Source organism: Pimephales promelas, chromosome 10, assembly GCF_988280905.1.
Source record: "Pimephales promelas chromosome 10, fPimPro1.hap1.1, whole genome shotgun sequence".
Classification (NCBI taxonomy): Eukaryota; Metazoa; Chordata; class Actinopteri; order Cypriniformes; family Leuciscidae; genus Pimephales; species Pimephales promelas.
This window is the reverse complement of record NC_142778.1, coordinates 6,126,591-6,143,125: the sequence shown is the minus strand read 5'-3', so window position 1 is coordinate 6,143,125 and position 16,535 is coordinate 6,126,591. Positions and strand designations below refer to the sequence as shown.

Here is a 16,535-nt window from a genome sequence, read left to right as displayed (position 1 = left end):
CAAAAGCCGAATCCCGGACAATTTGGGTGATCTCGAAACACATTTTCGGGCAGACTCATCACGGAGACTCACTAGTAGCCTAGACATGTTGTTTAACTACTGCGCTCTGTTACCGGTAGGCGTGGCCTCCTAGGGCAGCGAAGCAAGTGCATTCTGGGAGTTGTTGTCCCTCATACACATAAGCCAAAAATACATTGTCTGGCTTTTCTTAGTTTCTGGCTTGTGTGAGATGTTTTCCAGTGCAGGCTCAGTATTTTAATGTTGCACGCCTTACTTTCCCTAGATTAAAAAAAAAATGGTTTGTAACATGCACATTCATCTTTCTAGAGGTGAACTATCCCTTTATTGTTAATTTTGTGTTGTCCAATTTGAATTATGATAGATGTAGAAACAAGAATGTAACATAGCTCTACTCAATGACAGGCATGTTTTGTCTGTTTGGACCTCTTATCCTGAGTATCATATTGCATATATTGGATGTCAATTACAAATTCAGCTGTATGGATTGAGTTTCAAATGTTGACCAAGCCACAGGTCTACAACACAGTATTGTTGGTCATGATAATGCTATGTCCCAGAGAAATCAATTTAACAATGACATCTGAAGTGGAAACACATTTTTTTATTCTCGAACTTCCTGGAAATCGCTCAGATCCTGACACAGTCCAGATACACCATACATCATTCTGCTCTTGGGACACCAAAATGATTCAAAGCACTGCGTGCGAAGTCTGCAACGTTATGCTCGCAGTGCTTATAGGTTCCTTATTGGATGAAACATTATCCTTGCATTCTAAATATAAATGTGTCTTGAATTGTTAATCGCTCATTGTATTAGCCCTCCGCCAGCAAGGTTTTTTTTTCTTCGAAATCAAATTGCATATTTTGAGAAGGTATTCCTTTTGAACCTCGTCCTTGACCGTTTTAAAAGTCCTGTATAACATGAATGTGTGTAGTATATGAATGTAATCTGGACATACTATATTAGCCATGTTGGGATTGGCACGTGACCTACTGTGTCAGTTCATTGCAATTCTCTAATTCTCTCCAGTGGCCTCATGGGATAAAGTGTTCATTTGATGCACACTTCAGAATGTCACCAGAAGTAATTCAAATTGATGCGAATTCGCGTCTGCCGCCCTTGTTGAAAAATCTGAACTTTGGCGTGAATTCGCGCCGCGTTAACAAATCAGGAGCCTAGCTGCTTGCTCACATGGTAAAGTGTCTGGATGCTTCAATAAATTATTTTGTAATATGACTAAATGCCTGGTGTGGTTCTAATGCACAACAAAGCAAACATTTTATCACTTAAAAGGCGCAGCTCATGGTGTGAGCGAATGGTGAAACTAGCCAAACGGTTCGCCTCTGAAGGGTCCGGTGGACACAAATACGGCGGCGATGATCCCCACGCCGCTGTACTAGCTCAAATACAGTGCGGTGAATCTCTCGATGAATGCTCGATCAACATAAACAAAGATGGCCGTCAACGGGTTTCGGTTTTGATGCTCGAGACGCGCGTAAATTTCGCTTCAAACTTTTAATTTTACCCACGTCAGTTTCGCTCTTGACGCGCGAATTAACACAAAGTGGTCAAGCGTCAAACTAGACGCGGTAGATGCGAATTTGACGGGCTATTCGCGTCCGGTGTGAACGTAGCATTAGGCCGTGTGTCCACCAAATCATTTTTAGAACGCTGAAAACAGCAGGTGTTCTTCTGAAAATGCATAGCTCTGCATATAAAAATGTTGACACAATGTAAGGTCAATGCATTCTTATCCTTTAACGTCATATAGAACGCTATATGCAAAAACGGCGCTATACTACGCACATGGCACCCGTTATCGTTAAAGCAGCGCTCAGTAAGACTGGAAACTTCTTTGCTGTTTTCTCGCAGGTTTCTCTCTCGAGCTCCCCCTACAGTTTCGGAGTATATATACATGAGAAAACTGTCGTAAACTCGTTGTCAACTCCCCCTCCCATCTCGTTCAGGCAGGCCATGTGAATTTGTTTTCAGAGAAGCCGGCGAACAAACGGATTTTGTCCCCACCACTTTTGAAACATCTCGCGGCACAGATGTACCAATGCAAATAAAACATCTCCAGTTAACAGCATTCGTTTCATTTGTTTGTTAAATAACAGGCGATCTAGCACTGAAATGTGTTGGCTTCTCTCAGAAACGCGCTTCAATCCGTTGCGGAGATTCTTTCCGGTGAAATCACAAATAAAAATGCACACAAACGTGTCCCTTTTTCTCATGGTTTCTAATTCCTCTCTCGTATATTTTCCCCCACTCATCAAAACATATAAAACCACTGATAAACATTATATCACTGATAAACATTATTGGTTTTGATGAGGGGGAAATAAAAACTATTCGAGTGCGGAACCTCTGGCCGGACCATCACTGTATTGTGCTCATTTTTATTTATGTGCATCAGGAAGCTATGGACATCGTCGTTCAAAATATTACCTACTCGAAAGAGAAAAAAGAATGAATGCGTTACCCAGCACTTTTGAAAATGCCCTCCGAATGCGTCTCTGTCCCCAGCACATTTCAAACCAAACTGACGCCCGAGCCATATCCACTGCGGTATGATTCTCAGAACAATATTATTCAAATGTTGAGATAGTGTATATTTTTATTGTGTTACCAAACGTTATCAGTAACATTATGGTTAAAAATCAATAATACTATAAGAAATATTTCCGCTATTTATTTATTTTTAGTTTAGCCTACAGCTATAGCTACTTTGATTATGCATTATCAAAATACATGTTACGTTACATTCATAATTTTTCTGGTGATCCGAGTTGTCTATCGTAACGATTGACCAAAGAAAGTCAAACACGTTTAATTTGTTTATTACAAGTTTGTTTATTTTATTATTGAAGCTTGAGACCGGTGGTACTGGTGGTCTGGGGTGCCTCGGAGTTGATAACACTTGCCAACGCTTGTAGCTAAAAAGGAAAAAGAAAATGTATCAATCTTTTATCAACATATCATTTATAGACAAGGTCAAAATAGCACAGATGGAGTTGCATGTGTGAAGTTGCAATGCAATTTCTCGTTTACTTATAGTTCTGTTTGTGTAAATGTGGGTAAATAAATATAAAAAAGTTGCATTATTAGCTAGCAGCTCTCGTGTCGGTTTATGCATTATCAAGTCAGCAGCACAGTATAACGTTACTAATTCTGAGGCTGACGACAAGCTAAACTAATGCATAATTTGTAGAATTTCATATCGATTTATAGGCGATCTGAGAAACACAAATAAACCCTGATAGAGGAACGGACAAAACATTTACTTACAGAAAACAAGCAAGTTTGTTTGCTAATGAAAATGCTAACATCTAAGTTACAGTATCTAACGTACTAGTAAGCCGGTAACAGACAGCGAGCATAATATAATAATAAAAAAAAAACAGACAATAGCAAACATCCCGACTCCCGAGGTCACAATTACAAGAAATACAAACATTAAACACAGTTTATTATAAAGATACTTACAAGTGCAACAGCAAGAAGGCCAGGTCAGCATCGGTTTTGCAGGCTTCGCTTTCTTTCAGTTCTCTCTATTCTGAAAAAGCCGGTCCGTTTCTCTTCTTTGTTTCTCTGATAAACACTTCCGAGCTGTCTTCTTCTTCTTTTACATCAGCCATCACGAAAACTTGAAGAATTCAATATCTAGCGTTACCTTTTTCTTATAGCTAGCCGGCTCCTGGATGGCCGGGGGCGTGTACGCATGCGTGTGCGCGTATAGTGCCGTAAAGCAATTCGTTACCTCGCGAGACCTGAAATCTCACGATACTTCCTAACACTGAGGCCGGCGAGCCGCCGGCCCAAAGTTGCAAGGGTGGTTTTGCGGCTCACAGGCACCAGGGGGGTGCGAGATGATCACCATTCAACACGAAATCAGTAATATTAACATTACAATGACTCCAAAGCTGTTCAGTTAAGGTAAAAAAAGTTACTTAGTTCTGCTTTAATATAACACGCGCTGTGAGGGCGAAGTTTAGGTGTGCGTGTCATATTCACGCTAAAGGATTTATGACGTCTTGGGTTCGCGTGTTATATTAACGCTAAAGGGTGCCATGTGCGTAGTATAGCGCCGGTTTTGCATATAGCGTTCTATATGACGTTAAAGGATGAGAACGGGCTGGTAAGGTTCTTTTTCTGGTCCTTGTTTTGGATGAAGAGACCCATCATCCACCTATGTGGGTTCATGAGATTGTGATGAGTGATGGTTGGTCAGTGTGATATTTGTCCCGCCCCTACTCTACTGTGATTGGACTGCTGGGTAAAAAGTGAGTCAGCGCCTACATTTTACCTTAAACTCTGCAACCAAGACAGCTCCTCAGCTCCTCCTCACGCTGCTGCCGATGTTATATTTGGTGCTCCTATTGAAAACAATTAGGGGGACAAAATGCTGGCCTTAGGGAAAAAAACACTTTGGTGAACACACTCTCTTGTTGCCCACTGTTTTATGAATAATCTGATTTCGGATATACTTTTCTCGCCAACTATATAGTATGAAAGTATGCATATTTGGTTGCAGCCTGTCTCCATAATCATTAAATCACTCTTGAGTGAAGTAAGATCCAATAGCATGGTCCTTAGTGTTGATTCTTATAAATGAGGTTCATCGGGGTGTAAAGCTTCTGTAATTCTGTGATGCACAATATTGACAAGGTGGCCCGTTCAGTAACCATTACATCATTTAGGAGACTCACAGACTGATCTCATGAAGTAGCGTGTGTATGACACGCCAATTCGTATTTCCATTTTTGGCGTGCCATCAAGACGCATAATCGCCTTTCAGCGTGTTTATGAACGCCGTTGACTTAACGTTATATAAATATATGACTTACTTCAACCCCGTCCCTAAACCTAACCGTCACTGGGGTTACAGCCCATTCTCACCCCCAAGGCGTCACTTAACTGACGCCTTGGGAAGCATTTGGACATGCTTCAATATCTGACGCTTTAGGCGCCCTTTAGCGTCAGTTAGATGACGCCCTAGGATCGCGTGTACCCTACCCCCACCCCACACCTAAACCTAAGCGCGTCCCCTAACTGACGCTTTCCTTTAGCGTCGGTTAGAGGATGCCGTAGGATCGCGTCATGTAAGTGACGCTAAAGGGCGCCTAAAACGTCAAATATTGAAGCATGGTCAAAGGTGACGCCTTGGGGTGAGAATGCGTTGGGGGTTAATGGCATTTATGACTGTTCCCTTACCATCCTAGGTAAAAAAAAGATATGACTTACCTCAACCCCATCCCTAAACTTAACCATCACTGGGGTTAATGGCATTTATGACTGGAGATTTGACTGCGTGTACAGACACGCGGAATGACGCGGACGTTAATGGCGACATATACGCATACTCGCGGATACACGCGAATAGCTCAAAATGCGTAACACGCCACCTGACTCGAAAGTGGCGTATATGTTTACGCAAAATGTCATGTTGAGACTCAAATATGCATATGATCCCATTCTGCTGCTGAAAATCTATCGATGCTCAGCTGTGTTGATATTGGGGTGGAACAAACCGTAATAAATATTGTGTATTTGTGATAGTTTTTGTCTCCATTGGGCATGATATTTATAGATGCGTGTACATACAACTTCATGAAGCCTCACAATGGATGGCCAAACTGCGTGTTTGTGTGTATAAACTTTCGCATTTGTATTCGTGGCAGAAAAAATGGGAGGAGAAAGGAGTGTTTGTTTATTGTAGAAACTAACAGTAAAGGGTTGAACTCATGCACTGAGTAAACTTTTAGGTCATGTGTGGGTTTCATAGTTCATTTGTAAATGTGAAAGAATGGTGCAATGGAAGGAATGTATGTGATGGTTCATATTCAATGCAGATGAACATCCCATTTCTTCCTTTTTTTTTTTTTTACTATGTCCCTGGTCATTTATACAGAGAACCGAGCATGAAAATCAAGCTTTCTGTGTTTTGGAGGCTCCACATGTTCCTCTATGAGTCAAAACACCTCTATGCATCAAACACCAGATCTTACAAACTAAACAGTGTTGTTCCATCAACACTTCAGACTGAATGTTTTGATGAATAAAATCAGTCATCCCAATTTGTAAATTGTTGAGAGAAACTCCCACCCACGGCGCATGGGAAACTGTATCTTGTGCGTGCATTTAAATTAATCAAGGATTTCAATATTTCCACCATATTTTATGCATTTTTTAAAAAAAGAATTTGCTTCCATTCATCACATGAAAACTGCATCTGTTACTAGCACTTTTTCATTTCAAGATTATTGTGACAATGTGGCAATAGGGCTGGGTGGTGTATTGATATATACTATGCGATTGTAGAATTGAGTCAGCCGGTATATATTTTGCTGCATCACTTATACTGCTGTAGATATATTTGTTCAGCTATCAGTGTGCAAGACTGCTTTACAATATGTACAGATGCATGATAGTAACAATGAATAGTGCACAAATACAGAGCTTGATGTGTCTCAATCAGGCTAAGTTGACAGATAACTTGTTATTGAAAGGTGTCAGGCACAAGGACAAAATAAAGTTTGTTGTTTATACTGTCACCACTTGCCGTATATTCATTAATAATTCAATGCATGCGCATATATTGGCTATTATACAACGGCTTCAAATGTGAAGGGAATATTCACTCATATTTTAGTGTCAGAATCTTTATAATTTCAAATATTTTGATCCTTTCTGACTAAGAAATGTATGCACATTATAATGGATGCATACTATTTTGGATGATCCAATAAATTAAATATTTTACAATCGAAATTCACCTGTTTCAGTTGATAACTTACTCTTTTTATTTGGAACTTGGAGGCAACCACAATTTTGGTCATTTATTTGCCAGCCCCGATGTTGTTTTAGATGGATTTTGGATGATCCATTAAATTAAATATTTTACAAATAATAAAATGAAACAGATGAATTTTATTTTCTCTTGGAACTTGATGGAGGCAACCACAATTTTGGTTATGTATTTGCCAGCCGTGTGGTTTGGCTAGATTGTAGATGTTCCAATATATAAATTTTTTTACAAATAAAATGCACCTGTGTTTCATTTGATTATTTTCTCTTTTTATTTGGAACCTGTAGGCAACCAAGATTTTAGTCATTTCTTTGCCAGTCCCTTTGGGGTTTGGATAGATTTCAGTGTTCAGTGTCTGCTTTTTATAAGCGACTTTGGGTGCGTGCTTCCATTGAAAAGTCCTTTTTTTTTTGTTGGGCGGGGGGATCTTGGCCACCATACATCTTTCTGTCAAATTTCCTCACTTGCAGTGCAAACCACGCCTATTTTGTTATTATTAAACTGTTAAGTCTGTTTTTCTTTTCCTCACATATTTCTGCCTTGCATCTCACTGTTTAAATGCCCCAGTTTAGTGTTTTATGAATTTGTATGCTACAATACATCAGATCAGAAAAAAAAAAGAAAAGAAAAAAAGACTTTGATGATTTTTGTATGTGGGGATACAGAAAGGGCAGAAAGGGACAGTGAGTGAGTGAGTGGGTAAAATAAAAAATCAGGGAAAATATTGGAAGAGAGGATTCATGCAAATATTATTGATATAAAAACTCTGCCAGGCATTGACTAAATAGCTTGGCTATGAGAAGGCCCACTGACCTTGAGGTATATGTTAATATATTTTAAATAAAGATGAATGAAATAGTTATGTAGTAATGCTGGGGAATGATTAAATAAATAAAGTACTGAGATAAGTATGGCCCTTTAAAGGTTAAGCTATTCTCTTACTTCCATTATCAATAAACAGCTGCATGCAATAGGCCTTTATGGATGTTGTGTTGTTTTTTGGTTCATACCAGGTTGCTTGTTTTCTTGTTGCTGATACATTTCAAAGTGATTCGCCCTCAAGTGAAGTAAATTGACGCAGATGGTCTGTAAAGACATGATTTCAGTAAGGGTAAACTCCACACTGATGTCTAATTCCCCATATTTAAGCCGGAGGAACTCACCGAGTCATAAGAAGGTGACCAGCAGAGGGAAGTATTCTACTGCTTCCACTCAATCACCTCACATTCTGACACACACACACACACACAGACTGTCTTACCTGGAATCAATTTATGAAATGGCAACAGGTAGCCTACAACTGTTAATAAATCATGATAAAGTCATATTAATCGCTGCATCAAATGAAGCAAAGCACTGACAGCACACCTCAGCGTTACGACCACAAATTCCCTCAAAGTATTGAGTGTTGGCTTGTTAAGGAAAGCTGGTCGTAGTAGACACAAAATAGTTATTTGGTGGTGAAATAAGTTGTTCCCGACAACCTTTTATCTCACATATGGTAATATCACGTCGATATCTTCCGGTTTATCACGTAGAATATCTCTTTAAGTATATATTTTATTATCGTTTCTGTGAATTTAAACCTCCCCTCAGAGTTAACTTTGCGCAATGGCGACTAAAGCAGTGTTGCCAGATCTCACTCGGGAAAACGGGCAAATTGGTCTGAGAACACATTAGCCTACCTGCTTTTTTTTACATAAATTTGTGCTCTACTTGTTGCATCGCTTGTGCTCTACTTGTTGAATCATTTTCACAATGTCGCATTTCCATGGTTACAGATCTGTCAATATATTAACTTATTATTTTTTTCCTCGTTTGGAAACTCATAGAAAGGCTATTGTGGATTTTATCTTCTGTTATTGGATCAAGTGGGAACGCAAAAATCATTAACTATGATGACTTCCGCTTCTGAGAATCCCAGAAATGTGAAAAGTGGAACATGGTCCCTTCGCTCACGCCACTGAAAATCTCCAAGTCTCACTGAAAATAACTGATATCCAGTAAATTGCTTTATCTCTGCAAGTCACTGTCAGTTTGTCGCCCCTAAATATGGAACAACATGGAAAACAAACTAACTAAAGTAACACTTATCTTGAAGGGGTGTGCATAAGACTAACATGACACCTTCATAATCATGACATACCATGTTATAAATATGAAGGAAGTTTTATGCATGTTTGTGACAACTGTCATTAAGTGTCATTCGCTCAGTTATGACATTTTTAATGCAAATATGACATTGTTTGAGATGTTTTTGTTATGACACCTTGACATAAACCAATACATCATAACCTGTCAGTGTCTTTGTCATGACAACTTGACATTACTAAGAATATGACATAAACATGACAGCAGATTAATTATCAAACTTAAGAAACCACCTAGCTTTATTGGTTAACATTACATTAAACTATCAGGTTTGTTGGTTTTGACATTGCCTGTTAAGAAATCATTATAACTTTTTAATGAAAAATTCAATTACCACTATAGTTGAGGTCACGAAAAATATTCATGACACAATGGCCTCATGACAGCCAATGTCAAAGTCAACCACATTAACTTAATTTCATGTCAAGTTACAAAGACATAACAAAGACATCTTAAACAATGTCATATTTGCATTCAAAATGTCAATTGAGCGAAAGACACTTAATGACAGTTGTCATAAACATGCATAAACCCTAGCTATTTCATATTCAAGACATAGCCTATGTAATGTCATGGTTATGAAGGTTATTTATTAATTAACTGATTAATAAATATGTTAAACATTTTATCATGTTCCCCAAAATGTAACTGTAATCTGAAAATAAGACCCTAAAAAAACTGTAGACCACGCTTATTATAAGCGGACATGGCAACAATGAACTAAATCCCCCTACTATAGTGTAAGCCACGCCCCTTTCTGACGTCACCCTGATTCGGATCGCTCCTCGCGCTTGTATCAGCTACACTAGAACAGTTCAGGTTGTGGCAGCAGTGCCTGAAGTGCGCCAAACCACGGAATTGTTGCCATATTCTGGAGAATCAGTCCGTTTTCTCGGGAAAAAAGAAAAAAAAATTGTTCGGAACGGATTTCTGGTCCGTTGAAACATCTTCAGCACCCAACAAAAATAATCTGATAATCCTCACACTCCCAAACTGAGGGAACAGACCGGGACCGTTGGGACTTATAGGACATATTCTGTTTACCACGGCGCAAAACAAAGTACATAATCTTGTTATACATACTTGTATTGTGGAGCAAAGGGAACGGATGCATTAAACGCCCCGTTATTCAGGGTCCACTGTTATTGCGCTTCTGTTTTGAGGGGGGTTGAGCAGCCGCACTGGATTCAACGCTTGGGATGCGGGATCCCTGAACTTGTCTGCTTCTTATCCGCCTCGTCGAGCGGACTTTTCATCTGCAGAATCCGATTCGATCAGCATCTTCCACGGGCGTTTTGGATGCGATCTAGATTCCTGGCAGTGCTAAACTATTCATCGAATGCAGTTTTACTAACAGCTGACTTTCTGTCGTGTAGTGAAGGGGTGGACAGAAGTGGATTGTGTTGAAGTTGCATGAATCAACGGATCGCTCTTTGCAGATCGCAAAATCAGATCGGATATTTGGCGTAAGGCGCGATGGCAATGTTGGCGACTTTTTGGATTGTCCTGTTGGTCGCGTTAAACGCTCCAGGTAAGTCCACTGAAGGATGTTTGTCAGTCAAATGTGCGCTATTGCCATTTAGTGAGAGCGCCATCCGGAATCTTTCAAACATATGCGGTTTATAACTGTTTAAAGTTAGACTAAGCCTCTCTGGTGATACATTGTTGCCATAATTAAGACAAATGGACTCAAACGCATGAAAACATGAGATACAGGCAGATGGCGATATTGATGCTGCGCTGGAATATGTGTTCTGCTTGTTAATTGTGAGTTTTTAAAGAGCTGCAGACATAGAAGGGAACACACAAATGTTAGTTTTCAAATTATTTTAAGAGATAAAGGAGATAAAGCATATTCATGTTTACACATTAAGCGATAATTTATTTAGTAGCCTAGTCTTTGTTCAAATATCGTTTGACGCCATGTCAAATGAGTGGCATGGATGGAGATGGATCAAGTAACCCATAGCGATGAATCATTCACAGTACAATTTAATGATGAATATACGCACCTCTTGGTGAAACATTCGTCAGACAGTAAAAAATAAGATGTTTTATTATTATTTTTTGTTATAAATAAAACATTGTTTTTTTCTAAATAGTTCCTTGGGAGTAAAACATAATTTGTATCAACCAATTTTTGACTTATGCATGCATTCTTTTTTTGTCATAATTGATCCATTATGTAGCCTACACTTAAAAAAAGCATCAATCTCAAGTGAACTTTTAAAATTGAGTAGTTATGACAATGATTTTTGCAGTTAGTTCTGGCAATTAAAATGCTTCATAATGTTCTAAGGTGCGACGGCTTCCATTCTTGTCAATTATGAGTTGGAATAGTTAACTTTCCTTTGGCTGTCAGATTAAAGCACTTGCTTTGTCTGTGAGTGATATATGGGTGTGACCCGTCTGTGAAGATCATAGTCCTCCTTCATCCTCTGTACCTGAACCTCCTTCCTCTAAAATGAATCACATGAAATGACATAATAACATTTAATTCAAACACACAGCTTCCCTTTAAAAGCATCCCTTTCCCTTATCAACAAGAGTATTCAATTCATTTGCGTTCCCCAGACACTCTATTGGCCCAGCATTAGGTGTCTTTTAATAAACTGCTCTTGAGAGTATATTTTCAAATCAATACTGCACTGCTGACCTCTAATGTTGTAAACAAACTGTCTGATATATTGGTTGGTCTCAAAGCGCTTTTCCGGTCTGCCCCTAGTGGCTCTGTAGAAGAAGCCTAGCCAGTCAAAACAGCTGTTCAGGGTCAACTGAGTGAAAGGCTTATGTGATAATAACCCTTTCACCTCCTTTCATTGAGCGATTCTTCCATTTATCATCTCGCTTTTCCACTCTTAAGCGATGAAGACATCCATGCATCCTTGATCGAAACTTATTTCAAGAAGATTCTGCTGCTCTTTGTAGTGATACAATGCTTCACTAATAGTTTTGCAAGACTCAAAGAATGCCTAGATCTTACCATACGGAGTTGATTGTATCGCTAAGCTTCATGTAATATATGGCACCTTGTACAGTTGCAAATAGCTTGAACATGTTGCTTTTGGCGTGACTCCAGAAACGGAACAGTCTTGTTTGAATCACACGGTGACCAAATGTTTGTGTGCCTGTAAGGCTGCTTTCAGATCCAGTTCCTGTAGAATTCTATTTCGTCATGGGATGTAATAAAACCAACTGACTCGTGTGGCAAGATGATGCAGGAACCAACATTTTTGATGGTGGCGCACTGTAATAAGAGTCAGCATTTTGAGCATTTGTTCCTGTGGGTAAGGGATGACCAAAGAATTAGCTTGCGTTTCTCACCATTAGCAAGGACTGGTAACTTAATGGAGCAAAATATTTAACTTTCTTGACAGTAATGATATGCATAGAACTATTACACTTTTTTTTTCCAGGGTATAATTTAAGACTTCAAAGTCAAAAGATACAAATGGTGGGAGAGGTTATAGAAAAGTCGCAAAGATCCGTCCAGACAAGAATGCTCTGTTGACAAGACACCTTGGAAATCTAATGATATACACAACACGGGAGTAGTGAACACATCCCTCTTTGTTCACCTCTGTTTTGTATTTACTAGACACTTGCCATGCAATTAACAGCTGGAATGGGGGGTCTTAGAAGACATCTGGCTATTGTTTCTCTTTCTGAAGCAAAGCAATAAATCAGCATCTACATGAACATGTTCATGTCAGAGCCGGTTACTTCACGTGCAGCTACACGTACAGCTGAATACTTAGCGGTGCCGTGATTCCCGTGAAGCCGAGCACAATAATGAAGCGTAATGAATTATATGGATGCGGTTCTGCTTTCTGTTAGTTGACGCCCATGGCTCTTCCATTGAAAAGCATGGACTGAAGTGTCGTAATTTACAACGTTATCTGCTCTGAGATTCACGCCCCCTTTTTTTTGCCAAGTTGGAACCCGCCGGGGTAATCTATTAATAGGGCAATTTGCAGCCTGTAAGTTGTAATCTCTCGGGTGTTCTGATCTATTGGTAATGTCTGAAATGGCTCGACGCTAGGCTAGATGAATCGATAGATTGGTGCTTTCTTTTCTAGGTTTTTATGAATTGCTTTCTTTTTGTGAAGTTGTCAGTGGTCAACCGGGTTTGGGTACCGACATTCTTCAAAAATATGTTTCTTTTGTAGGGCTGTCTAACGATTATTCGCGATTAATCGCATCCAAAATAAAAGTTTGTGTTTACATAATATATGTGGGTGCACTGTGTATAATTATTTTATAGCCTATATATAAAAACACAAACATGCTCATGTGTGTATTTCTATATATATATACAAAATAATTATACCCACATATATTATGTAAACAAAAACCTTTATTATGGATGCGATTAATCGCGATTAATTGTTTGACAGCCCTATTTTTTTGTGTTCCGCAGAAAGATCACAATGAAAAAAGTACAAATCGTCGTTCCAAACCTGTATGATTTTATACAGGTGTGAAATGACATAAGGGTGAGTAAATGATGTCATAATGATCATTTTCGCATGAACTATCCCTTGTTTCATTCATTCGACTCTTCCATTTTACCGGGATGGTTTTCCTTAAGGAACACATACAATTCCTGAATTTTAACAACACTGCTGGGGTGTGATGCAACATATCTGTGATGTTAATTTTCCTTGTTCATATAAAAACACAACGGATGGATAACTCTTCTTTGTGGCTACAATTCATCCAGGATGAAAGAAGAGTAAAGGAACGGGCTGTGCTGTTTGATAGTGATTACATGACTTATAGCTCTCCCTATAGAGTAAAACAGATGCTAGATGGATAATTTCTCCTAACCTCCAGTGTTTGGCAAACCATCACTGACCCGTAAATCGGCATTTCCTCCTTTGATAACTTTTTTTTTAGTGATACTTTTTTTCCATTAACAGAATGGAAAACTTTTAAAAGCATTCATCATAGTTTTGCTCGATTTAAGGAGTATTTCATGGAGGAGCTCTAATCCATACCTTAATTATCTGAGCCCACCACAAACATCAATTTTACTAAGAGGGCTGTTTCAAGGTGAACTACCTAGGAAAGTGGTTTGCGTGTACGTGTCGGAGTAAGTCGAGTTAATCTGGGGTAGAAAATGGCTGAATGCCCAAAATGCTTTTTCACCTGTTTCTTAGAACAATATGAAAGGTGCTCTATCAGTGAAATTTGGGTTTCATGTTATTTTACAGTGTGTGTGGTATTTTCATGATTTGTAAGCACAACATTATTTCTTTTGTCAAATCAACTTAATTTATGTAGTTCAGATAACATAATATTTTGAGTTTCTGATGATTAAATCAATCACCTTCATTATATTAACTCAATTTTTCCATTTCAATGAACTTACATTTTTTAAGGCAACCAGGTTACTTCATTTTTTTAAGTTAAACCAACAATATCTTTTTACAGTGAACTGGCTAACTACAGGGGTTAATTTTGGGTTTAGGAGTAGGTTCAAGGTTAGTACCTAGTTATTACCCAGTTATTGTAATTAGTGTACATCTTATGTAATTGGGGAACAAGACTGTAAAATAAAGTGCTATGTTATGTAAAATTTGTCAAATATTTATATTTTAGATCCGTTGGAGAATAGTTGGAGTGCTTAAATGTTGATTAACTGTGATTTGTAATCACAACATTATTTCTTTTGTCAAATCATCTTAAATTATTTATATAGTTCAGATAACATAATATTTTGAGTTTCTGATGATTAAATCAATCACCTTCATTGTATTAACATCAATTTTTACATTTCAATGAACTTAAAAAATGAAGTAACCTGGTTGCCTTAAATTTAAGTTAAACGAACAATATATATATATATATATATATATATATATATATCACAGTGGAACTGGGCAACTACAGTGGTTAATTTTGGGTTTAGGAGTAGGTTCAAAATGAAGTAACCTGGTTGCCTTAAATTTAAGTTAAACGAACAATATATATATATATATATATATATATATATATATATATCACAGTGGAACTAACTACAGGGGTTAATTTTGGGTTTAGGAGTAGGTTCAAGGTTAGTACCTAATTATTACCCAGTTATTGTGTACATCTTGGGGAACAAGACTGTAAAACAAAGTGCTACTTTACAAAAAATATGTCAAATATTTATATTTTAGATCAGTTGGAGTGCTGAGATGTTGATTAACTGATCCAATCATCATTTTTTTTTTCTAGTGTGTTAGCTTGTTTTTCTTCAAAACTAAGAATGATTAGTGATATCAGTCAATCAAGTCATTTATTTATTGCTTTTTCTTATCTTTGAAATAATGTGTGCAGATGAAATGTTCACAGTTAGACAAACCATGAATAGGGTCAATTCAGATTTTTAGGTCGGCTTAATATTTTACTAACCAGCATGTCACAGAATGGAACAAATACCCAGTTGGCCTTGTTACCCATGAGTCCTCTTTTCACAGAGAGAACGACAGCTGATTCTGTGCGTTCTGCTCTTTGATCACAAAGTCTTGCCTGATTTGTGTAGAGATGATCCTGTGGTTCATGTAAAAGATCGGGATTATTTTCCTGGCTGGAGGAATCGTGTTTGAAGTGGTTCAATCAAGAGAGGGAAGAAGAACATCTTGTGATATCCCCCCTCCCCAACTGTGGTTTTTGATTATCCCATTGACTGTAAAAGCCATGTTTGAGTGGCGTTTTTAATTTGTGAGTTTTGCCAACACTCTCTAAATTGCTATGATGAGCAATATCAGATCGCCCAGGGTCTTTCACGGATGTGCACTAGAAAGATTACAAATGCTCTAGTTCAGCGAGGTGGAAATATACGTTGTTTGCTGGCTCCCTTTCGCTTCAAATGGCTTTCCTCTTTTCTTTATGTGCAATGACAGGAATTTTGGTCATTCACTTTGAGGTCAAAAGGTGAGCCTATTAATGTCAGCCCTTCTTTCAAGGTCTAAGTGATATACAAGCTGTTGTGACCCCCACTATAGATGGCTTCGCCCGCAAACAAGTGTGTGTGGGTGTAAAACCATCACTTGTTCCATTCCACCCATGAGAAACTAGGGTAAAGTCAGACAGATGGTTAACACTCCTCAATTGTGTTTCCAAATGTGTTGGAAATCTGTTTTATTCCCAAATAAAGTGTTCATTACTTTTGCATTAGGTTACTCGCCTTGACACGAGTGCCATAGTACCATTTGAAACCATTTTCAATTCACATCCGAATGAACTGAAACCGCTTTGGTGTTGAAGGGACCTGATTTTAGCAGTTGCAGTCATGCTTTGATGCCGTTTCACACTTTTAACTGCTTTTCTTTGACGCTGTTTAACCATGCATTGCATTAAAAAGCCAGTTTCTGTTTATTGATTTCATCTGTCAGTGTGCACATTCATTGAACTGGAGTTTAGTCATGCATTTTAAATGAGTTAAGATGTTAGTTTGTGTTCTGTTTTATTTATTTATTTTTCCAAAGAAGGATTGTGCTGTTTCTCCCACTGAACTTAATTTCATATGCAAAGTGTTTTTGTATTTAATTTATTATGGCCTTGTTCCGT

General features: G+C 38.2%; 1 protein-coding gene across 2 annotated transcripts in view; it reads left to right on the top strand.

Moving 5' to 3' along the window:
• Nucleotides 1-16,535, top strand: part of nectin1b (nectin cell adhesion molecule 1b) — a 152,012-nt gene that overhangs the window by 14,653 nt on the left and 120,824 nt on the right. The window contains exon 1 of one of the 2 annotated variants that reach the window (XM_039647359.2): nucleotides 9,775-10,512. The exons of the other annotated variant lie outside the window; for it this stretch is intronic. Within the exon in view, the coding sequence (XP_039503293.1) occupies nucleotides 10,458-10,512 (55 nt within the window). The 5' untranslated portion in view covers nucleotides 9,775-10,457. Of the gene's footprint in view, nucleotides 1-9,774; nucleotides 10,513-16,535 lie in introns of those variants that run through there. 2 annotated transcript variants of the gene reach the window in all.